Source organism: Vanacampus margaritifer, chromosome 1 (assembly GCF_051991255.1).
Source record: "Vanacampus margaritifer isolate UIUO_Vmar chromosome 1, RoL_Vmar_1.0, whole genome shotgun sequence".
Classification (NCBI taxonomy): Eukaryota; Metazoa; Chordata; class Actinopteri; order Syngnathiformes; family Syngnathidae; genus Vanacampus; species Vanacampus margaritifer.
The window spans coordinates 19,446,215-19,472,266 of NC_135432.1; the positions used below are offsets into that span (position 1 = coordinate 19,446,215).

Below are 26,052 nucleotides of genomic sequence, written 5' to 3' on the forward strand. Positions count from 1 at the left end.
AACGCACAATGAAATTGCGCTGCCGGAAGTAATACAATGAACAAGTGCTGCATCATAAAGGGACACACGTGAAACAAAACGGAACAAAACTTTTGTTCCCCCCAGTCTTTCTGACACGAACACGAAAGTTTCTTGTTTTGTTTTTTTTTTGACGTGGGACGGGCGGACGGACAGACAGACAGACAGACAGACAGACATACAGACAGACAGACAGATAGATAGATAGATAGATAGATAGATAGATAGATAGATAGATAGATAGATAGATAGATAGATAGATAGATAGATAGATAGATAGATAGATAGAAAAAACATTCTATAAACATTTGTATGAAAAATAAACAGTAAAGGATCTGTTTAAAAAAAAAACAGCTGACACCAGCATTGTGTCTGCATAAAAAAACACACACACATACAGTATATACAAGCAATTACGCCTTAAGTGTGGGTGTGCGCAAGCACAATATGGACAACCGCACACATTTTCTGCATCCCAACATTGTTCTGCCACACTTAGTTGGCGCAGTGTAAATACACTTACAAGTGGACAAATGTAAAATGTTGACAGAGTTAGCACAAATCTATAGAAAGTGTGCGCGTGCACGTTTTGTAGATGGGAGGCAGTTTCTGGGAATTGTGTTGCTGCCACAGTGAGGAGCTGCAGAGGGCAGGCGGAGGGTGCATTTTGTGTGTGTACATAAAAAAAAAAAATTAAAAAAATATATATATATATATATATATATATATATATATATATATATATATATATATATAAAATTTATTTATTTATTTTTAATTATTTTACATGGCTAGAGATTAGAGTAGCTTTTCAACACTCCGAGTCCCACAAAGCACACCACCCTCGTTTGACCTATATGCAACTTTGCTTGCTAACACACACTCACACACAATAATGAGGGCAGGCATGCTGAAAAGGGACAAAGCCTGTTACTTCAAGACAAAGCTGATTGAAAGTGACAAAGACTCACCAGAGCTGCTGCATGTCTAATGTACAGCGGAACCTCCAAGGTCAAACGCAATTCATGCCGGCACGTTGGTCACCTTCCAATTTGTTTATACCTCAAAATTATTGTTCCATAAATAAAATGTTCCAATTCTGAAACCTTGATTATACAGGTAATGTTAAAATTAACATTTAACATTTTGTACTGGGACATTTCTGATGATGTCATAATTCATGGTGGTTTGAACTCAACTTAATATATAGAGTACTTGAAAAAAAACATGCTGCATACCAAGTAAAAATCAGACATCAATACAAAAACAAAGACAGTTAAAATGATATATTAATAAAACATAAAAACAGTCAATACCATAAAAACTAAAACAATGCAGAGTCCCATGCATGTAAACGTAATCATTTAACCTCTGCCTACTTGTGTCATTTAGTGGGTCTCTTGTTCCATTATACTGTGCAGCAATAACACTTAACCACAGCAAATGCTTGACCTTTGACCCCAGTTAACTCATTCACTGCCATTGACGGCTATAGACAACAACAAAAAATCATTTGAACTATTTCTATTAGTTTAACATTTTTTACCACTTTTGTTAACAAGAGTGTGAAAACCTAGACATTTGTTTTATTGTACATTTAGAACAGATATAAAATTTGTGATTAATCAAGAGTTAACTAGTGAAGTCATGTGATTAATTATGATTAATAAATTTAATCGCCTGACGCCCCTAATTTTTAATAATCTTTTTTTTTTGAAAAAAAGAGAAAATATTATTAAAAATTAGGGGCGTAATTTTTTCGGAACTCACAATTAATCTCACATTTTATATATCTGTTCTAAATGTACAATATAATTTTTCTAGGTTTCTAGGGGAAAAATGCTAAACTAACTGAAATTGAAAATAATTTTTGACATTTAAAGCCGTCTATGGCAGTGAATGAGTTAACTCAGTCCTTCCGTGTAAGAAATTTTAATAGAGTAATAATAATAATGTTTGAGGTCTGCATTTCTGGTCTGACCTTGTGCAGTGTTTGCATTTTCTCCCCACGCTTGCATAAGTTTTCTCCGATAAAAGAACCACATTGATATCCATAATCATTTTATTGCTTGTCCACCATGAAAACTAAAAATGATCGGTAATAAGGTTCAATTCGTAAACAAAAAAATAGGAGTTGATCTTGAGACATCCATGTTTTGTTTTGGCTGCGGTGATGCAAGGAGCGGCCTTGCCACCAAGTTAGTCATTCAACATCCAGACTGAGATTGCTGGACTCATTTAACATCAGAGAGGAAGAATGCAGCCCACAATGGCTAGAATGGCTCCATCCATCCTCCAGAGAGGACACTTCCTGTCTGACATCATCAGCACACCCGCTGAATAGACTTTGGGGCAGGCGGTGGTGGCGGGGTTTGGGTGGAGGACAATTCCTGGTGCCCAGGTTCTGCTCCGGCGGCGGCACATGAAGGACAACAGACACTTCCTGCTTGGGAGGGTCAATGGCAGAGACTCCATAGATCTGGTTGAAGTAGAGAAGCACTTCCTGGCGTCAGAGGTGACTTTGAATGACTCCATAGATCACAGGGAAAGTCCACTTCCTGAATTGTGCCACTGATAACTGGAACAAACACTTCCTGCTCCAGGTGGCTCCAATGTGCTATCACATTGTTCTATGGTGGCCCAATACAAGTCATAATGATGTTCAAGCATGTGTACTTTTAATAAAGAAGAAAAAAAAATGGATATGTAAGACCACTTCAAAAATATTTGAGACTTTTTGTCAAATGTGGCTTCTGGCAGCGGCAACCATTCACTTCTCTGGAGTGTGTCACTGTCTAAAAGCAGGTACAGCAGGGGTCACCAAGGTGGCAACAGGAGAATGAATAGCCTGTAGGCCGGTTCTAGAAATACCTGACTGGTATTGGACATTGTGATTTTCTAGGAAAGTTGTAGAAGTGATCGTTTGTTGTTTGTTAACACTGGCAGAGATTTAAAGAAATTAAGTGTTGCATATTGATATTTAACTGCTTCTGAATAATCATGAGAAATTATAAAAACATTGTGTCTTCACAAAAATGAATATAATATCATATATTTTTCTGAAAGATAATGTGCGCTAACTGCTAGCCATTTGCATTAATCAGTACCTAAGAAGTCTCAGTTTCAAAAGGTTGGTGACCGCTGATGTACAGGAATCCCCCCCTCCATCACGGGAGTTGCTTTCCAGACCCCCGATACCTGGTATCAGGAAGAAGCTGTTTATTTGGCATGGGGTTCTGGATCGAATAGACCGTAGCCATCCACATTTTGTTGTTGCACGGCTGTGTCAATAATGTGAAATGCGCTTGAAAACAAAAACAGCTGTGTTCAAACTTTAATTGGCATGTTATTCCATAATTTTTCAATTGAGAAATTGGGTTTCCCGTTAGAATAATGCTCTTCTGCTGGTCATTTCATGCAAACCATTGTGCAAGCCATTATTTGGTCTAATTTATGAGTATTTTTTTTCTTGATATTAACTGTAAAAGTTAATTTAAGATATATATTTTTTTAATTATTAGAATTTTGTATTTTTTATATATATTTTTCTTTCTGTTGAAGATCAATTTTCAACTGCAAAAACATATTTTTCAAGATCATTTTTCTTGTTGGGCAAATAATGAAAAAAAATCCCAGAAACAAGTGTTTTTTTTGTTTTGGTTTTTTTACTTTGTTAAAAATCTCTGAACCGTGTAGGTTTGTTGCAGTTGCACGAAAACACCAGCAGGTGTCACATAATACTCTGTTGAGCGTAAGTAAGCACATAACACAAAAATATTGTACAGTTAAATTTTTTTTACAGTGACAACTGTACAACACTTAAACAATATAAGGGAAAAACAAACAAACACAGTAATCGGGATTTCGAATTTCATTCTTTCTAATTTCATTCTGAACACTTATAATAGGGTATCGTAAATATCAAGGGTAATTTGAGAGCTGGACCTCAAACATGCGCCAATATGTCATTATTTTCACGTAGAAGTCACTATGAACAAAACCAGTTTTTAATATCCCAGTACGTTTACTTTCACAATGTCAGGAAGTAAAACATAAGCAGAATCACAGGTAACGCTGACATCTAGTGGACAAAGTGAATATGTGTGCACCTCAAACACTCGTTGCTGGCTTCATGAAAAACATCCTAAATCCATCCATCCGTAACTAATAATAATAGCAATTTTCAAAGCAGTAGTGACAAATACTGATACTACTACTACTGCTAATGATAATTAATTTATCAAGTTACCTTCAAAACAAAGAAGGTGTACTGTAGTAGAACAGAACAAGGCGCTGCTCGAAGCCGGAAATAAACTACAAATCCCATCATGCACCTGCCGCTTAGATGACAAGGCCGCAGCTGGGCGCGAGGCACCCGGCCAGCCAAAAGAGGAGACACCGTGGACACTTGTCCTCCACGTTCATGTAATTTCTGAAGGCCCACGCTCGACATGGCCACGAACGAAGATGTGGCGCGTATCGGTAGAAAACTTGACAAGATGGTCCACAAGAACAACACGGTGAGTGAGTATCCAACATCTCTCAAAAATAAAAGCTGACATCAGCAACTGCTAAAGGAAACGAAAACATTCGTCACAATGAGAACTAAATTGGAGCTGTGATTGGTCCAAAACGCCGAGCTTTGATTGCTTGCACCTGCAACCAATGCAAAAGAGCTCGAAATAATTTATTTGTTTCAATTAAATAGAAAACAAATAAAATACCGGAATATACGTTACCAAAATATACCACTTTTAATTTTCTGCAAATAATGCTATAGCTAACAATGTTTGTGTTTGGACTATGGAAGTACAAAACAAAAATGCCCAAATCATGCAAACTGATAATTTCGCATTGGTCGCAATTTCCCCTGTGCTGTAAATATTTAGTGTTTAATGTTCTTATTGTGTCTTTAAAGTGGCTTTATATAGCCCTCCGTCTCTCTGTTCTTCTGCTTAATGTTGATATTATTTCTTCCTTAACGTTTTCAGTAAAATCCGGTTGTTGTTGTTGTTTTCAAATAATCCAAAATAACAAGATTATTTAAATGATATATTTATAAACATTTGTGGGCATTTCCCCTATCCGAATTTATTTTCATAAAACAGACAATTCCAGTGATGAGTATCAGTTTTCTGTGATGAGTTAAGGGAAAGTACACGGATATTTGGTCAGCGACTTAATGCAAAGTCAGATTTTAAAGTTCCATAACTTTGATCATCAATCGCCATGCACTTTGCAAGCTGGCATGTCCAACATTCTGTCAGCACCTGCAGAGGGACATTTTTATATTTTTATATCCCAACACTTTCAGATGCAGGGCATGTCGATAACACGTTGAATTCAGTGTCAAAAATGATGTCTTGCAGGATGGCGCGCTGGATCTGCTGATGGAATTGAAGAACATGACAATGTCTCTGGAAACCCTGCAGGTTGATTTTAATTTAATTCTCAAATCGTTTACTGGTGGCAGCATGGCGGATTTTGTCCGTCCCGACCACCGGGCTTAGCAGGTTTTTGATGGAAGCCCTGGCAAAATATCTCGATGTGCTTCATATAATTACAACTATATTTAAAGGCTTTTTCAAAATGTAAAATATTTAAAAGCAAAGAAGAAAACAGACAAAGAGAAAAAGTGAAGTAAAGACATTATAAAGTAGTTTATTAAAATTATTAAGAACATACAGCGCAAGAACACGATTTTGGACATACTGATAATAGAAATGCTCTAGGCCTTAAATATAGGTAGGGGGAAAACGTTTTAAAAACATTTACACTTGAGGCTGACTTTACAGCAGATATGGGAAAATGAAACTGAAATTCTGTACTTGAGTAAAAGTACAATTACTTGCGTAAAAAAGGTAAAAGTACTCATTCAAACAATTACTCAAGTAAAAGTAAGAAAGTACAGACTCTAAAATGTACTTCACGGGTAAAAGTAAAAAGTATTGTTTCCTCCACATGTCATACAATTTGAAGACCATTACATAAAAAAAATCATCACCTAGCAAACCCTTAATACTGACTAAATCGCCTCATGAAGCCCTTGCAACATTTTTTTTACTCCTCCAGATGGTGCCCTTGTTTTAAAGATGCAATGGAAATGAATTAAGTTTCCACAACTTGTCGTAAATACACGTATAAATTACATGTTTAATTATGTTTAAAGGAGAAAACTTGTATATTTTTTATTAAATAATTATAATTGTAATTCAACAAAAGATGCCTCTGCCAAATCTGATATTGAGGTTTAATGAACTGAGCAATAAAAGAAAAAGTAGGTCTTCAAAGCAGCGCATACCGTCCACTTGTTCATTTTTTATTTATTTATGTTTTTTTTTTACTTGTTAAAAAAATAGTCACCACCCCTCCACAAACCCACCCGCCCCCGGCCCTATACTAACTGCCTACGAGCTGTATATCTTTAATCTGTATGTATACCGTATAGTTTATACAGTAGTCTTGGGCTCTCGGCTATCCAGTTCTATATTCAGATCAGTGCATTAACCAGGGCCAAGCTAACGAAAGGGTAATGATTATTTAGCTTTACCTCGATAAGTTGTTTCATATTGGACGGGTAATTCTTGCAGGCGGCTAGCTCGAGGACTTTACTGCTTACACAGGACACAATGTATTCGCCATGAATCGTTCTTCGAGCCAACCAACGTGAACATTTCCCGCAGGTAAAGCCATGGGTGGGCACACTAAAAAATAACTATTCTGTGAATTACAAAGTACTGGGAAAAACTACTCAAGTACAGGAACAAAGTATTTGTACTTTGTTGCTTCCCAACTCTGGTTGACAGGTTATGTCATTTGTATGCAGCATAATACTTAGATGCTGATTCACCATGTTTACTTTGAGCTCTGGGCTCAATTAATTGACCCGAGTCTGCTGACATCAGAACCCTACTGGGTTTATATTCAATTGACATTTCTTTCATTTAATTAAAATGATTTTCTAAAGTTGTAGACTTTTCAACACTGACATAGATTTGTGGAAATAAAGTGCTGCGTATTCATATCGTTTGTTTCCTATTTAAGAAAAATCATTAATGGTGATTTCACATTATTGAATATCATTATTTATACTAGACTAAGTGCAGTTTCTGCAGAAATTGTGTGGGAATGTTAAATGCTAATAGCTGAATGCTAATAGCTGAATGCTAAGCTGAATGCTTATGAAGTAAATTGAAAGATAAATGATGTGAAAATTACAAAGTATTAATTGTAGTTAAAAGATAAATGAATAAAAAGAACACTTGAACCCGGGAGGTGTGAATTTTTGAAGCAATTTGAAATTTATATGGAAAAGTGTTATCTGAAAGTACCCTCCATTCAGTGACGTGCACTGAGCTCTAGGTTCGGGTAGGCAGGCAGTCGCAAAATGAGACACACATACCAATTACAAATTTGTGTGTCGGCAGGCGAGTGTACAACGTATCCTAGGGTGACCATATTTTCATTTCCCCCCCAAAAAAGAGGACACTTAGCCCAACCTTGAGAGATCCTTGATAGTCAGATACAAAATGCCATACATTCAAACTATTTTAACATATGCCTCCTCTGTATGGGTAGAAAATAAAACCCAAAAACATTACTCTCTTTTGAAGTCTTGAAATCATTTTTTTTTTCTTAACTTTGAGCGGGGTTCGTACCCATCGCCTCCGGTGCGGCAGCTCAACACTCGCCACTCAGCCAAAGTTCTGGGCCACCGTCACGTAAAGTCAAACAGCCAGTTACTCGAAGCCCATCTACAGAGTCAATCTTTCCTTTTGCACCATTCTTTGTGAAAAGTATAAATAAATCTTTTGTCCCTTACTTTGCAGAAGATCTGGTAGGTAAGCCGTTGAGATGATGTTTTTTTCCTCAAAAGAAAACCGTGAAAATAGTTTTATATTCTCCAGAGTGGCGTCATCTTACTACTTTGCTGTGCACAAAGTGTGTTTTGAATTCACGAATGCACTGTGCGAACGTACGTTTGCAAAAGAATAATCCAGCGACGTAAAAAGGCTGCGTAGCGATCTGCCTATTTGCGTAAAGGACTTTTCTACTGGGACACTGACTACGCATGCGCGAACACACATCGCTACGCCGACTGGGAAAAGCACAGTAGCGGTGTGAGATAATTTTTGCAGCATTTTTGCCTTCAGGCCAGACGAAGTAATGAGTCATTTTTAATTGAGGTATGAAGATCACCAAATTTTGTCGCTTTTAAAACTTTTGAACTTTTGCACGTGATGCATGGGAAGGCCCCCTACGGGACGCTGGACGGTAAAAGGAGCCACTTGCCTGTATTGTAACCATTGAATCTCGTACAGTGTAAAGTTCTTTATCTAATCAATTAATCTCATAAAATGGTCATATCTTGCTTTGCGGTCGGTTGTACAGACAGACAAAAGAGTAAACCAAATGTTGCTTATTTATCACATACCTACTAATGAAGACGAACGACGTTGATTGATAGCAGCAGTCAACAGAAAGGACTAACAGCCCAAAAAGTATTCACGGATCTGCAGCGATCATTTTTTGCGAGGTTAGTAGATAACCAGTAAACGACGTACACTCTAACAAAGTAGTTATAACAGAGGTGTCGAATGACGTGTTTCAAATCACATAAACGAGCCAGATAGTTAGCGTCCACTCCAACTGCACAAACACACAGCTTAGTTTTAAAATGCACCTTCTTCAAGACTATTAAGTGAATTTGACTGTTTAATAATGGGGGATTCCGTCTTTGTGCTTGGAGTTTTTCACTCTGGAGCCGGAGTCATATTCATGAAATTAGAGCATAGCTTGCCACTACGATAGTCATTTGTTCCATGCTAGTAAACATAGTAACATAACATCATCACAGCGTTTCAATATAGAACGGACTGTGTAAAAAAAACTCAGTTAGCATGACAAACAAGTTTTACCTTTACATTACGAGGTATATTGTCCCCCGGTGTGACCGTAGCATCTCGTCCCAGAGACTCAGCCAGCCACAAGCTTTTAAATCAGCCGGTCCGGTGTAAGGAGAAGAGACGGCATTGACTACATAATGGTATACTGTAGGTCGTGCGCTGTGAATTCCGGCAAAGTCGGCGATTTCATAAACTTGGTAAAAACAGCATGCAACAGAAGGTAAGGGCTGTTTTCAAACTAGCGATCTCCAACTAAAGTAAATATCGCGCTCTATGAGTCCCGACTAAATGTGTAACGTCGACTGACAGGCGAACTTTGGTTGAAGTAATAGATTCCATGGCTCTATGGGCAAAAATAACTTTTAATTTGTAAAATAACAGTCGCTAAGTCAGTAAGTTGCTCCGGGTCACGTCCACTTCCATTCAACAATCATTTCCTTCCGCCGTCCATCATAGGGCAGTCACGTGATCATGTGACGTCGGTTCAAATGGTCAAAACTATAGGTAGTGTAGGCTTTTTGAAATGAATTTTTTTTTTTTAAAATAAATAGAAAAAGCCAAACGGTTTCAACTTTCATCTCAGCCTGGGGCAGGCAGTGCCTACCTTGCTTGCCCTGACCGCACGTCACTGCCTCCATTCATTTAGATGGAAAAGTGTAACTAATGATATTCAATGGAAAAATGCAACAACAGCAAATCACTCAATAGTGCAATTGATTATGATTAATAAATTTAATATTTTTTTGAAAAAAGAGAAAAGATTATTAAAAATTAGGGGCGTAATTTTTTCGTAATTAATCGCATGATTTCACTAGCTAACTCACAATTAATCACACATTTTATATATCTGTTCTAAATGTACAATATAATTTTTCTAGGTTTTCATACTCTTGTTAACAAAAGTGGGGACAAAGTGCTAAACTAACTGAAATTGAAAATAATTTCTGAGATCTATAGCCTATGGAAGTGAATGAATGAGTTAACTCAGTCCTTCTATGTAAGAATTTTTAATAGAGTAATAATAATAATAATAATGTCTGAGGTCTGGATTTCTGGTCTGACCTTGTGCAGTGTTTGCATTTTCTCCCCACGCTTGCACAAGTTTTCTCCGATAAAAGAACCACATTGCTTGCCCTGACCGCTCAGTCCCATTGAAAAGCCCTTCGCATGAAGCAATGGTGTACTTTAAGAAGTAGCTCTCAGTTTCAAAAAGCTTGGTGAGCCCTGGTCTAAAATGTGTAGGAAAACGTTAACATTCATGTAATGTTATTTTTCCAGTCCACCAGAGTTGGGATGTCGGTGAATGCTGTGAGGAAACAGAGTTCAGATGAGGAAGTTCAGAATCTGGCCAAAGTGCTCATCAAGTCCTGGAAGAAATTAATAGGTGTGTGTTTGTGTGTATGCAGTTGGAACCTCTAGAGTCAAACTGACTTTCAAACCTTTGCATGATTCTACCCTCTGATTTGTATTGCACTGTGTGCACTGTGCAGATGTTGTTTTAAGAAACGTTATATATGTTAAAGCCTGTATCTCACAGAGTGGCGTAGGCTTGCGAGCGTGTCCGCACGTAGCGAGCGTTGCATTTTTATCAGGGTTTGTTCAAGATTGCAAAATGTTGCCAACAGGTTTGCCAGAGACTTTTTTAGTGAGTTTTTATACTTTTAAAAACAGTTTTCTTGTCGCTATAAAATTTTGACCATGTTCAATATTTCTTTGCAACAAGAAAAGCGGTTAATATTCTAAAACAAACAAAAAAAGTTTTTCTTAGGGTTAGGGTTTGTTTTAGAATATTAATAATTTGACATGTTTTTATTATTAAATAATTGCATAAATAAAAATGGGTGAAATATTAGTGCAAATTTAAAATGTATATACATATACTGTACATTTGAACTTATTTTTAATTTTTTCCTCATCTATTAATGACCTAGCTAATATTTACATAAAAAAAATTAACTGAGGCCATGTATACACCTAGCCGTTTTTTTTTTCTCCCCCCTGTCATCTACACGTCCCCGGGGATTTTTTTCATTACAAACGAAGTTTTCTAAAAACTACGGCCAAAGTGAAGATTTGCGTATTTCTCCGGCTCCGCGGTCACGTGTGTCCGTCAGTAAACAAAGTTTTACGTTGTCCTCTACACACATTACTCAATCACATACCTCAAGTTGTCAAAAAAAAAAAAAAAAAAGCCGCGTGGATTCGCTTCCCCACCGGGGAGAGGCCATGTTTGTATATATGTGTGTGCGTGTGGTAGGTGAGTAGGGAAAAAAGTTGTTAAAAAAAAAAAAAAGTGAAGCTTTTTATTATTTTGTATTTATCCTCTTTGTTTTCCTCTATGCTCCGTTTATGATGTACTCATTGACTGTTTACAAGTATTTTTTAAATTAATTAAAAAAAAAAAAGTCTTGTGGGCGCTGCCAGCACTGATCCGCATATTTACAGATCAGCGGCTAACAGTCGCGCTTGTGTGACGTATGGAGAAGTGACGTCAAAAGGTGAGCAGTATTTGGCTAACTACTCCCACCTAGAGGCTTGGCATGCATCTCGTTGTAGGCTCAATTTGTGGAAGTGGCGTCGCCAGACGGAGGCGTACTCTGATTGGATAGGATTTGAGGAACTGTTGCCACCTTAACTTGCTTAAAAACGCATTAATGCAGTTAGCTGTGGATGTTTTCTTTTCTACAAACATGGTGGTGTGGACACTATTTTTTTTCTACACCCAGAGGAGGAAAATATCAGTTTTTAAAAATGCCCTGCTATGTGTGTACATGGCCTGGGTTTCTTGAAAAAAATCAATAAAAAAAAAAGCCCAACTCTGCTCATGAGGCTTTTCCCGCAATGTTTTGGTCGAATTCTGATTTGTGATAACTGCAGCATTCAACTTTGGAGGTTCCCTTGTATTTATAGAGTTTGTAAATAGTTCATCTTTTCCATACTTATTGTAAAGTTATTTCTGGTTGTCAGATGGCTCGAAGTGCAAGTCGCAGAAAAAGGACAAGAATGACGGCTCTCTCATGAGGACAACTTCCACATCCAAGGACTCCTGCAGCAGTGAGAAAAGGTGTGTCATATGTTTAATCACGATGTAAAGCCTCGTCATCATTATGCCACTAATTAGCCCCTGGGCTGTATTTTATTTTGAAATGGCTTGGTCAGAACCATCAAAAAGCCCAAAACGGCTCACAATACCGCCTAGGGGTTTTAATACTAGATGTTGGATGCAAATGCTAACGCCATTAGCATTAGCCAAGGGTGATGCTCACGGTGGGTTTTTGTCAACACCAAAGCACCAAATTCTGATGTAAGGCCAAAATCTTTTTTTTTTTTTGTATCATAAAAATGAATTATGTGCTTTCAGTGACAAGTATTTTAGCGAGGTTGCCTGGCTCACCTATACAACTCTACATGTTGACCAGCCAAACCATGCAGTTTAACAGCCCATTTTATGTTGTGAAATTGTTGTACATTTAAAATGTAGATTTTTTTTTTTTTAAGGATTGTATTTTGAAGGGATTTTGAAAACACTATTATTTTTACATTAGCAATTCATTTGGACAGAATGTTTGCTGATAAAGGCTACTTTTGCCACTTTCCCATGGAGGTCTCAGAGAAAGTGGGCGCACGTTGAGTCCGCAGAGGTGGTTCAGGGGTGGGGCCGCACGGTCCAGGGGTGGGGCCGCACGGTCCAGGGGTGGGGCCGCACGGTCCAGGGGTGGGGCCGCACCTCATGATGTCAAAAAGTTCCAACAGCTCATTTTCTCAGGTTGGGAGGGGCTGGTGCTTGGAGTGCAGAATGACCTAGAATTTCTCATAGAGGGGGAGAATGGAAAAAAATACCACTTCGTTGAGGTTTTTAGTGAGGAATTAGCATTTTAACATGGCTGAAAGCTCCAAAAAGTAGATTTTTCATGTTGCTGTCATAAAAAAAAAATCCACATAAACGCACACAAAAACTGAGAAGTTGATTCTGGTTTGTTGGACATCTTATTGGGCGTCAGTGTTTACAATAAATGTCATTGATGACCAGATTGTATCATGTTATTTGATAATGATTTTATAAATCTTAACTCGATTTCATTTCGGTTTTAAATACAAACAATAATAAGTCAACCTAAATCATAATTTCTGAACGGGCCCCTGTCTTTTTTTGTATTCACGCTGTCCTGATGAATATCCCAATTGTGCCACAAGAGCAAAAAATGTGAATTGTCACTTGAACCATGCAGTGTAATCCGGCCTAATTGACACACATTGAGGGACAATGTGGTCCTGTGTGACAAGAATAGAACTGCTAACTTGTGTTGTTGTTATGTTTAATATGGTGACAGCAGCAAGACGACAGCAAAGTCCCCGGTTGAGCTGCCCTCTCTGGTCACATCTTTCCCGGTCATTCCCCTCACCACAGACAACGTTCGGAATAAATGTCGAGAGCTGCTGGTGGCGGCGCTGCAGACTGCTGGTGAGGACTAATGCTATTGGCACGTTTTTACTCTTTGATGCACAGTTGGGCAAAAAAGTCAGCCGTCAATTGCGCAAGTTCTCCCACAAACAAACAACTTCAACACAAGGCTTGAATTAGACACTTTTCCATTCTTTAGAGGTCCAGAGTTTGGTCCACATTGTCAGCAGTAAGATTTGTTTCCGATGAGGGTTAGACTCCGTCAAGGCTGCCCTTTGTCACAGATTCTGTTTATAACCTTTATGGACAGAATTTCTAGGTGCAGTTGAGAGGGTCCGGTTTGGTAGCCACAGACATGAATGTGCCTAAAATGAGAAAATCCTTGTTTATTTTCCAGATGACTACAAGACCTTCGGAGTCGACTGCAGCCTTCTTGCGGCGCAAATTGAGGAACATATCCTTTTGACTTCAGTATATAACCTCAAGTTAAGCATATTGGTTTCATAAAAAAAAAGGCAAGTTCAGTTGAATCTATCAGGTCGGACAACATCTTTTTTTTACCCTCCCGCACGTCTGCAGACACACGAAATGGTCTTTTGGTGATAATGGGCATCCAGTCAGTTATGTAGTCAGTAGCTTTTTTCTTTAATATTAACTAGGGGTGTCATGCGATTCAAGCTTTTAATTGTAATTAATCACATTACTTCAATAGTTAACTCACAATCGCAAATTTTATATCTGTTCTAAATGTACAATAAAATCTTTCTTATTATGGGACTGCTGAAAGTAGCACATATTACTCTCCACCCTAGAAAATCCCGAGATTTTTCCGCAAAAATGCGGCCCGTACCGTAGATCGCACCGGGACAAATGAGGTATCAAACGATGCGGCTCGATCTGACTCGGTGCGGCATTACTTTTCTAGAAATTCCGAGTTACCATGGCGACGCAATTCCCCAAAAAACTCCCAAAAAACTCCCATAGGAAATGAATGGAGAAAGGGGGAACAAATTACAGATCAAGCACCTTTTTCCAAGACACGCTGCGCACGCATAAGTTATCCGACCGATACGAATTTTAGCTCATTTTGTAGGAATTTTTCCCATCTTTAGCTCAGTGTCGAAATCTTTTTTAAGGAATGAAAGCTCTCCCCCCTGTGCGAGTTCAAAGACAGTGAGGGAATTAGGCTTCTACTGCACTCTGTTGACCAATTAACTTTAGAGTGGCGGGAAAAAATAAAAGTCTACTTCTATTTGCAAAAGTTTCACTTCAACTCGTCACCATGGCCACAATCTTTGCTCACTAGACATCAAATTCTCACATTTTGTAGTCACGAGTGTCTTCTTTCAGACAAACTAACTTTTATTTGGCTAAGGTGTCATTTAGTACCTTTATTTTCACTTTAAGCGAGGACAAGTCGGACGAACTCGCCTATCTCTTCCATGTTAAATTCAGGCGCCTTTCGCTCTTCATTTCTGATAAATCATAAGTTTTCAACCTGCTCTCATTTGGTCATTTTTCATCCGATTAAAAAAATGAGAACATGCTCGTGTTCCCCAAACCCTTGCCGTTCTAACGAGCCATTTCTTGAATCTGTATTTCTTGAACCCTTAAGTCGTGAGAGGCTTTTGTTCAAGGGGTGCGTCTCTCATACAATCTCAATGGAATGTGGGGCGCGTGATGGCTCCAAGTGAAAAATGGGTGTGCGTTCTTAAAGTGACAGTGAGATATTCTTAGTTTCTGTTGATATTATGGTTAACTTCCACATTTCTTGAGCGATTCCAGTCGTTCAAATTTTAAACTGTTCAGCTCATTTACAAAGTCAAATGTGTGTGCGTGAAAGTGCATTTTTCTTAAAGGGACAGTGAGATATTTTTAGTTGATGTTGATTATGGTTAACTTCCACATTTCTTGAGCGATTCCAGTCGTTCAAATTTTAAACTGTTCAGCTCATTTACAAGAGTCAGCAGTCCCATTCAAAATTTCCGCGGGAATTTTTCTAGTTTAAGTTTTCATACTCTTGTTAACATGAAAGTGGGAAAAAATATCAAACTAATAGAAATATGGCTGCATCTTTTAGTGATTGATACAGTAATTTCATAATTCATAAAATTGAGTTAAAATAAAAAATATGTACAGCACTGTAAAAAAACAAGTGTGATATTGATTTGTGTTGAAGTCGTTTTTCTGCCACTAGATGGCAAATTGCATTTGTAAGTGTATTTTTCTTTTTATATTAAGAGCATATATGCATTATTATTACATTTATGACTGCTAAATTTTGATGTGGACGTGTCTGCTGCGTTGCGTCTGGAATTCCCTCAGTACAAGCTTTCCAACTAAGAGGCGGTCATTAATCGTGTGTTCAAAAGAAAAATTGTGGCATTAAAGGAACTTTAAATTACTGTAACTCCAAATTAAAACACTCATTTTGACACAGTAACATGCCAAAAGTGTGCTTCTGAACACGTGTAACGTTCCCTAGCTTGTAGCTACTTGGCTAACGATCAAACCAGGTGTGATTCTCATAAACTGGTCATGTTCATAACAGAGCTGCCTTCAATGAAAAAACGGTAAATATTGCAGCGGAGTATAAAGCGTCCTGTCTGTGAGGAATTTGATGTCCTTGACAGCTGCTCGTTCTCACAGATCTTCGAGGATTTCAAGTCAACAGACGTGAAGTACAAAGCGCGTCTACGCAGTCGAATCTCCAACCTGAAGGACCAAAAGAACCCGGACCTGCGGCGGAACGTCCTGTGTGGCAACATCTCCACTCGGCGCATCGCCTCCATGACTGCTGAGGTCTGCTTGCACACGCTCTCGTTTGAGAAGTCACGGCCGTGTGCTTTTGTGCGTGTGCGTGTGTGTGTGTGTGTTTGTGTCCGGGCAGGAGATGGCGAGCGCCGAACTGAAGAAGATCCGAGAGACTCTGACGCAAGAGTCCATTCGGGAGCATCAGCTGTCCAAAGTGAGCGGGAACGAGACTGACATGTTTGTGTGCAAAAAGTGTCAGGGGAAGGACTGCACATACACGCAGGTACGAGTACATACACACGCACAGTTTAAATATGCACGTGTGAGCGTTGCGCTTCAATCACTGCTGTGTGTGTGTATATTGTTTGACAAGGTGCAAACCCGCAGTGCGGACGAGCCAATGACCACCTACGTAATGTGTAATGACTGTGGCAACCGATGGAAGGTAAAGGCATCGCATTCCTCACATCCTGCCTACTCAGCGTTTTACTTGACTGTTTAAAGCATACCAAACATTAATGAGTATAACTGTAAATACATGGGCCCACCAGTAATGGTAAACAATTCAGGAAAAGGGTGGATGTTTGCCAGCAGCAGATTTCCCACTAGGTGGTAGCAGAGAGCAAGCTATTTTCTTTATTTAGTTTTTTTTCCTGAACTCTTCCTTTTGAATTTCCTACACCGCTTGGCTTTTGAGCCGTTTATCCCCATGAGACTACTTTACTATCAGCAACGCAATCACATCACCACGTTTGAAACCAAAACAAGAGAATCTGTTGACCCACTGCGCTGATTTTGACACTGAGCAGAAAGTGGAGCCAACAATCTCAAAAGTTTTATACAATTTGCTGCCGTAATTGAATAATCTTTAATCATCCGGGAGTTACGTTACGTGTGATAGGTGGAAAACAAAGGTCAAGGGTGAGAACTTTTTATTTTCTCCTGTCTTGCCACCTTGTGTATAGTGGACCACCACTACTCGTGGGGGATGGGACCAGGCCAGCCCAAATAGTGAAAATATGCATATATTTTGGTGAAAAGCGCTGAAATACATTTATATATTTTAAATACGTTTTCCACCTAAAAGGGAACATGATGTGAAAAAAAAATTGTCAAAACAAACCACTCGCTCAAATATAAAAAAATATTTTGAAATACAGAAAATAATCAATAAGTTGATTGTCGTGCAATGAAGGTCTATGGGGTAGATGCCACGGACTTCCGGTTGTTTACACATCAGCGCCGTTTGCGGCCACTGCTGGCCGCGTTCCAACACTCGCACCCCCACCCTTGTGCCCCCGTCGACGGGAACGGGCAACCGAGGGGCACAAAGGAGGAAGCACAAGTACTGAGACGCGGCCCACACGTCGCAAACCGGAAACGGAAACAAAGTTGATGGGTGAAAACCTGGAAGTCGGAAGTCCCGCCTCCTCCGTGGCATGTTGCCAATTTTACTATATGCTACAGGCCACTAAAAAGTGGGCGACGGGCCACAAATGGCCCCCAGGCTGTAGTTTGGACAAACATCTTCAAACATTTTTCATCTTCTTCGTGAAGCTCCGCATTTCTTCCATATGAAGAATAATTGAATAATAATACTGAAAAATAAAAATGTCTCAAATTTTTGCTAAGTCATTTTAATGTTCTTTTACTTGTCTTTCAGTTCTTCTGAGGAGGCCTGTTTTATTGTGCCACAATGAAAAATTTTGGTTTGAAGGCTAGCTTTGTTTTCTAAAAAAAAAAAAGAAAAATATATAAATGCATGTACAAATAATATATTTAAGAAAGTGATGATGGGCTATTTGGAGGAAAAACAACTACAAGTTTATCTGTTGGTATTATTTTTTTTATATGAAGAAGCACGATGATGTACATAAAAAGTCCTCCAGTTGTAAAGCGATGCGGTCTTTGTGGACTGTCAAGATGTGTTCTTGTTTTTTTGCACACAATGTTGACAAATGTTGTGTCCAATAAAGTTGCTCTTGAATTGCTGCAGTCGTGGTGTTGATTTGTTTTTTTTTATGATCCCCCTCATTCATATTTTTTTGTCTTCCACATGCCTCAACAAATAAGTCAATCCAATCTTAATGTGTGTCCCTTGTCAGAACAGCATTTACGTTTCAGACCGTTACGCGATTTAAATCAATAAGTACATATCATCACCGGTCTTTTACTACTCTCTACTGCAACTTCTTACTTTGGGCAAATGCCGGCATCATTTAGAGTTTCGAGTAACCCTTGCACAGGTCAGAAAAGCCCGAATGGATGAGACTGGGTGACACTTGTGTGTTTGTTGTGGAAACACGTCTGAGCTGCTTTCCATACATGAGCGTGGGGACGAGGCGGGTGCTTGGCTCCTGTGTGATGCCAGGGAACCAGCTTGGAACAAAACACTCTGAAGTCACATGGTTCCAACGGAACCCAGCCAGCTGCTTGTGTTGAGAATTATAGTGTGTTTATTAAAGTCAATAGCTTTTTGTCTACATTTCGATTTTACATTTGGAATACTGCACATAGGCTAGTCTTAAAAAAACATTAAGAAACGTGTTATTCCTACAGCTATGTAAACAGTGACGTTTTAAAAACTAGCAGAACCTGCATGTTTCTTTACAAACTTTAATAGTTTAACTACTGATTCTGACGGCTTCACATCTGTGTTGGATGGAGCCGACCAACCTTCCATTACTTGGATTGCTTGTCCAACCCAGGCACTATAATTTCCCAGTAATTGATTTTTTATAATTTAATTATATATTTTTAATTATTATGCAAAATTTGCTTATAGAATTACATATTGAAAAAGTTAAATGCAATTGAGTTGTGTGAGTGCATGTGTTTGAATGTGTGTCTCATACAGAGGTAGAGGAAGATCAGGTTTCAGTGAACTTTAGGGAAAAAAGAGGCTGAACTATAAATGGACTATTACACTTAGTAAGTTAGTGTGTGAGTGTTGTGTCAACAACAGGCGTTTCCTCAAGTCATGTTCACTTTTGCCTCAAACGACAGCAGTAAGAGCTTCGACGATGATGGATGGCAAAAGAACACATCCATACGTGCGCACTATGAATATGTTTCCCGGATCCAAAGGTTTAAGGAAGATAAACGTAGTTGTGGTTATCAATGATAAAAGTTAAGGTGATGACTTTTGGTATAGTTTGTTTCATAACACATTAAAGATAAGCAATTAAAAGAATCACAAAATCAAATCGAACACCCCAAAAAAGAAGGCAGCTTGTTGGATGTTCAAAGGCTTTCTTTTTATGTACAATACAATTCAAATCAGTTTTTCAACAAAATATAAAATAAATAACATGAATAGAATAGCAAGATAAATGCATTTAGTGACCAGTTTCATTAAAAACTAGGCTTTTTTTGTTTTGTTTTGATGTTTGCCTCCATAGACTGACTCCAACTGAATTTCCCACAAAGCATCACTAACCAGCCACAGCATTTTGATCAATTGGCACAATTACGAGCTGTATTAAAAAATTCTGCGTTACAAAGACAAGAATGCTCACAGAGAGCTACGCCTTACACATAATGGACACACCTGTCATGGTGATGCAGTTCCCCACTACTGAAATTTATAAACACAACACAGTGTCAATAAAAAATGAGCATTGTTATCTTTGTTGAGTCACAATATTTGATACAGCCACACTATGGGATACCATTTTATATAGAAATGCTCATAACGCTGTGTCTGGTCTTGCAATTGGGAATGTTTATCCCGCCTCCTACCTGAATCGACCAACCACAGTTGAGCCCAGAGGCCGCCGGCAGCCAATCAGGAGCCGGCAGTAAAACAGTGGTGAGGTCAAAGGTGAGAAGTCACAGAGGCAGGAGTCAGCAGCAACAACCAGGTAGGCCACCCTGGTGTGTGCGCGTGTATTTGCATCACTATACTTAGAAAAATGTAACAAACGCAACTCAACAGTTTTGCCTTTGGGCTGCTGAGAAATATGTCGAAACGTGTCCCAACATGTAACAGCGAGACATTGGTGGGCTGACACAAATTGTTGTTGTGGAACCTCTAAAGTCGAACATTCCAGAGGTTGCACGATTTCTGAATTTTTGTGAAAACATCCTTCAAACCTCCATTTCACGCATCAACTTAACTAATGTCAATTGGATAAACAAGTTGAGCGACCAATAACGGATTAACTGTGATTATTGTTCGTTTGGCTTTACTTGGGACACCATTAGAAGAAGTCTCCTAAACAAGGAGTGTTAAGAGAAGGATAGAATATACAATGACTGGAATTTATGACAAGTCAGCAGTCTCATATCAAACAAGATCAGACTCCAGTGTTTTACACAATATATGCTGATGGAGTCACCCCCCCCCCCCCCCCCAAAGCTAAGGTAGACATTTTACTATTAGCATTACTATTTAAAAATGTATGCAACTTTAATTATGCCTTCATCATTTACATACCATTTTTGTGTGACAGTGGTGTCTTGAAATACGAGTGACCCAACTTGCAAGCACAGACTTAAGATACGAGCGCTGTTATGGTGGCAGTGAACTCATTTCACAATAAGCAGCAGTATGTCAAAAATATGCTTCATCATTGAAGATTGCTGTCAAACTAAACAAAACAATGAGAATTACATGGTGTGTGTTTAAAAACAACATTGCTTTAAGAATGGCCCGCTAGCTTAACGCTAACGCCAAAAAACGCCATTGACATGCTAACAGCTAGCATTGCTGGCCGCGGTTTTACAAACCCGAAGTTATGACGTTATGTAAGATTTGCCGATCCTTTTCAAGCTGTATTCCATTGACTGCACTACCAAGACAATATATTTAAAGTTCAAACTGATCAACTTGAAATCGGGGTTTGTAGAGCAACAGATAATCTTGAACACAAACTTTGGAGTAACAGATTATGTAACAATACAATTGTGTATAAAACTGACAATGTTAAGGCATCTATTTTCGGTTATTACAAAAAAACTAAACATTTTTTTTGTCTTTTGGGGAGCCTGGAACAAATTAATAGCATTTTCTCATTCATTACAATAGAGAAAGACAAGTGTGGTCACAGAATGAATTAAACTCATATTTCAAGGCACCACTCTATTAACAGTGATTAACATACCGTATATATACCGTATAGAATGTTCAAGTGTCACCTAAAAAACATTTTCTGATATATAGTTTTGAACTTTCAACAAATTGGTGGTTGACCACCGTCCCAGAACAGATTGTGTTCGACATAAGAGGTTCCAGTGTACTTATAAATAAATAAATATAGTTAAGTCAAATTTCCTCCCTCAAGAATGGTGACATAAATACTATGAACGCATATCTGCATCACCCCGCTTAAGATTGAACAAAACAAAAATCTTAATTTGAACATTAGCTGAGAGTTTTTAGTTGTATGAGACACATGTATCACGTGTTCAGTTTCATATTAGTCACAGAATCAAATTGTACCTTCCGAAGTATGGTGATAGAAATACCGTGTGTGCGTGTGGACTCCAGTTTTTATTGCAGCTTGAGTGCGTTTGCGTCATGTATTGGATCAGTTCAGTCCACAAAGGAAACTCCTCTTTTTGCATTCAAAAAAAAAAAAGTGTGAAAAATGTGAAAAAAATGGAAATAAATTCAAATGGATGAACAATGGTTCAAAAGCCATCGTTATTTTTAGGGGGGGAAACTGTTGTTTGAGTTCGTAAATCAGTAGTCAGAATCCATCATGAGTCTGTCTGTCACAGCAGTGAAAAAAATAAAAAAAAAGTTTGGAGGAATGGTCCTCTGCTTTCCAGTTGGCAAAAGTGGAAAGAAGAGACATCCCTTAAACAAGGCAAACAAGGCATGGAGGTGGGCGGAGTCAAGGGTGCCTTCCGCTCAGTGGCTCTTAAAGGTAATTGGCTGGTTAGAAAGCTCACGGATTTGAACTTCTGCAGTCTTCGGGTCGCCTAAAATATCTGGTGGCTGGGGAAGAAGTTGGACAAAGACAAGGAGGTACTGGGAATGGATAAAAATTAACATGAATAACGACGTTTTCTTTGCTTTGTGTTGAAATAAAACCAACGTAAACAAACAACCAATCACAATGAGATTGACACCCATGAATAATTTTGTATTCACTGAACCCAACGTGTATGATTTTGGAACTGCTAATATTATTCAATACTTTCTGGTGGTACTTAAACCTCCTTCACAGTACACGTCGTAAGGACATTCATTCCAGCCTCAGCCATCTAGCACAGGTGGGTCGTCTCTTGTAATACAACTTAATTCCTCTGGTTGGCGACAGTGAGTCCGTGCGGTGCAAGAGAAGGTTGGTTTGGAATTGTGTGTGTATTAAGAGAATGAAAAGACAGACCAAAAAAGGAAGGTCACAAGCGGGGCAGTTGGGACAAAAGTGGACCGAAGGTGTCCTGGGCACTGTCAAGTCTGGGCAGTCCCGGCATATATTTGGGGTAAGATCGATTTCACCTGTAGTGATATGAAATGGTCGGCGTGTAGACAGTGCTGGACTAGGACTCGGAGGAGCTGCGCGAGTTTCCGTGAAGGAGCGACTTGTAGATGCTGGAGGAGAGGAATCGCGGGTAGGAGTCCCTGTGCATCAGTGTGTAGATCTGCAACTGGGCGTCCTCAAAAGTGTGAGGCGCCGGCTCCTGCATCTTCTTGTTGATCACCTCCCGTACGCGAGCGTCCAGACTCACCTGCAAGCAAAACCAACAAGATTGCTGAGGGAGAGACCGCATACAATTTGCTGACATCATCTATACTTGCACGGGTCTCTTCATCTCACCGGAGATCAAATGCAGGAAGTGACAATAACGCTTTAAGAACCTATGAAGATCATTTGTCTTTTTTTGTCTAGGTCGCACACAATGTACAATTGGGGTTGACGTTACAAAAGTTGTCATCAAAACATCCTCCTTCCAGCTGTTTAGCTCAGTCGGTTGACACTCGTCTTCTGACCAGATGACCCATGTTCGATTCCCAATCACTCTCTTAATAGTTGAGTTTTTGTCAGTCAGTTTGTCATTTTCAGCTATTTACATGACAGATATGGGTCGCTAAATTATTAATATGTAAGACTTGGTCATAATTTGGGCCATTTAAAAACAACCTATGTGGACGTTTTCTAGGGGAGGACAGTCTCGATCACCTGCAAATGGACTCCAGTGCTTCCTTCTTTGTTTACATTGGCCGGGAGTCAGCTGTGTTCGAGAGCTGGGGAACGAAATCGGTTGCGTCGACCGCATGAGTCAGAGCTATTTTAATAATTTTTAAAAACATATTTGCGACACGAGGAAGTTACCGGAACCAATATTTCATGTTTCCGCACGGACACTTATTGCTGACGGACTCTGACCGGCCCTCACCAAAACACCTCTAAGTTGTTTCCTAGGATTTGTGGTCTCTTTAGACTGAAAAGGGAGAAAATTGTCATTGCTACATGTCTGATGTCCGTAACACAACAATCCGCCTCAAAATCGCTCAAGAAATAAAAGAGTTCTAATCATTTTTGGGGAGCCAAACACATGTAAGATGGCAGCCCTTACCTGCGTCAGCAACAAGACAAGGAGGTAGCTACCATCTACGTTAAACATACTGTAGAGCATGACTCATTCCTCCTAGTAGCATGCAGGCTAAGCCATCCAGCATTTGCCGTAAAGATTATTACTACAATTTATACACCACCATAGTGTGCAATAACTGGGCCAAATGGACCCAGTTGGCCACAATGCACTTAACAACAGGCGCAAGGGAGTTTGTAAAGGCAGACACTGGCGGACCTTAGAAACGAACTCACTTCGCAAAACCATTAGCTAGATTAGTATTAGCGATTAGCATTACCAAGTACGAAGCTACAACGAGTACTCATGACGTTTATGTATTTATTTATTAACGGCCAATGTAGGCTTCGACAACTCAATATGTTTGAATGAGACAAAAAACAACAACGATTAATCGATGGAATAATCAATAGGAGACTTGATTTTTTTCGTCGCTAGTGATAGCACTACTGTGTTCCCTTTCAAAATGGCGTGTAACGCACAAACTTCTATCTGCGCTAGTCTAGCATAATAACATAAGAAAGAATACTTTGTGTTGAATGAAACAATGGTACTGCAGTTGAACACTAAACATATCTAGACACTGTATAAATTCAATATTCTAATGACTCAAATTGCAGCCTTTAAGATTTGAAAATGACTACATACTACATACTAGCAATGTTGATTTGAATTTGATTAATTGTTCAGCCCTAAATCACTATAATGTCATAAACAAAACACATTTTTTATTTTTATTTTTATTTTAATAGAACATTTTCTAGAATTTCAAGCACCTATGGGAACACAGTATGAGAGTATCAGGAATTGTTCCCATTTAAAATCAACAGGTGCTAACCTTCAAAATGAATAGGGGCAGTTACTGTCACGTTTTGGTTTTGCATGGGTTAGGGTTTTGTTTATTTTGGTGTGTTGTGTCTTTCAGTGATTGGTGTTTGTCTTGTGTTTCTGAGTGTTTCCCTTGTCTCGTTATGTCTGATTACGTCCACCTGTGTGCCTGTTCCCTTCCCAGAGTGTTTGACCAATCGGCGCCCTCTTCCTATTGTGTTCCCCAGGTGTGTCTCGTTAGTGTTAGTGTATTTAGTCAGTTGTGTTTGTCCAGTCGGTTTGGGATCATTGTCTATGTCAGGTGTCGAAGTCCTGTATGGGAGTCTGTGTTTCCTGCTGTGTCAAGCTAAGCCTTGTCACAGTCAAGTCGTTTTTGTTTCAGTCTAGTTGTCTACGTCTAGTGATGGCAAAATGAAGCCCCATAAAGCAGCCAAGCCCTGCAGGCAATACTTCACACACACGTCGGGGCTTCAAGATGATTCATTTCCTCGACTACGCCATCATGTGGACAGAAAAATGTATAACATGCTTGGTGCGTGCAATAAAATGGTGGGGTGTAAATCATGCTCTGAATAGAAAAAAATATATATTTGAAGAGTGTTTTAACATGAATGGTTCTGTGTTACTTTGTCTATGTTTGTGCTTATGCAACAAGTGAAAATGTGAAATAAGGAGGTAAAATAAAGTGCTTATTCATTTTTATTTAAAAACAATATTTTTTCCAAAGTTTTTGGACTCAGGCGGTTTCTTTTTTTGCAGAGAATTTCACCTGCTTTTGAAAAAACTCTTTCACATGGTACTGATGAAGCGTTTCTTTGTCGCTTTTATTTCGAACTACACTCAAACCTAGCGAATCATTTCCTGAATCAGTCACGTGGTACATCCGCTTCGCGGGGCTTCAAACGTCACCACGTACGTCATCAACACGCGGATCGACTCGCCGTTCATGAATCACTCATCTACATTAGTCGGCACACGCTTCAGGGATTCGACCCGAGAAGCACATCACTATTATGTCTGAATCTAGTCGTCCTCTTTACAGTCTAGTCGTCCTTGTCACAGTTAAGCTCTCCACGTTCCTGCTAAATTCTCCACGTCCAGCCAAGCTTCCCAAGTTCTGCCAAGTCAACCCCGGTCAAGCCAGTCCCATCACGGCAACCAGCCTCGTCACGGCAACCAGCCTCCTCCTCGCCCAGTCCCGTCCTCTCACCCGTCCCCACTTGTTCCAATAAAGTTTCACAAATCCTGTTTCCCTGATGTGTCTCCTCGCCTTTGGGTCCACACTCTCCCATGTGCAACATTTCATGACAGTTACAGAACAATAGACTTTGCTCAGATTCTAAACTTTAAATGTCATTCAAAAAAATTCTTGACAGGCTTATGAAATGACTGAGATTATTTACTTATCACCCTGTAAATAAATTATTAAATGTTTCCAGGTACCCCCTGCAATATGCTCCTGGTCGGTGCTAATATGCTATTACCACATGACACATCTGGATTTACCCTCCCAATCCTTCAACTGAACTGGACCGTTGGGTACAAACATGACAAACAGAACCATCTCCATGCGTCTCACTTAACCGCCAAAGCATACAG

General features: G+C 39.1%; 2 protein-coding genes across 7 annotated transcripts in view; one reads left to right on the top strand and one right to left on the bottom strand.

Annotated features, from left to right (window-relative positions):
* The first annotated feature begins 4,345 nt into the window (after positions 1-4,345).
* tcea2 (transcription elongation factor A (SII), 2) lies at positions 4,346-18,075 on the top strand. Of its 2 annotated transcripts, none has more exons than XM_077551444.1 (10): positions 4,346-4,538; positions 5,388-5,450; positions 10,203-10,308; positions 11,892-11,988; positions 13,256-13,386; positions 13,724-13,778; positions 15,972-16,128; positions 16,217-16,363; positions 16,454-16,525; positions 17,744-18,075. In XM_077551444.1, the coding sequence occupies exons 1-10, from the start codon at positions 4,470-4,472 to the stop codon at positions 17,750-17,752; spliced, it is 906 nt and encodes a 301-aa protein (XP_077407570.1). In that variant the 5' UTR covers positions 4,346-4,469; the 3' UTR covers positions 17,753-18,075. The 2 variants fall into 2 exon arrangements, with proteins under 2 accessions (XP_077407570.1, XP_077407578.1); XM_077551452.1 differs by having other exon boundaries at positions 13,259-13,386.
* Positions 18,076-19,293: 1,218 nt separating this feature from the next.
* Positions 19,294-26,052, bottom strand: part of rgs19 (regulator of G protein signaling 19) — a 40,067-nt gene continuing 33,308 nt past the window's right edge. For all 5 annotated transcript variants that reach the window (XM_077542290.1, XM_077542281.1, XM_077542308.1 and 2 more), the window contains one exon: positions 19,294-22,761. In XM_077542290.1, the coding sequence (XP_077398416.1) occupies positions 22,573-22,761 (189 nt within the window). In that variant the 3' untranslated portion in view covers positions 19,294-22,572. The remainder of the gene's footprint in view (positions 22,762-26,052) is intronic.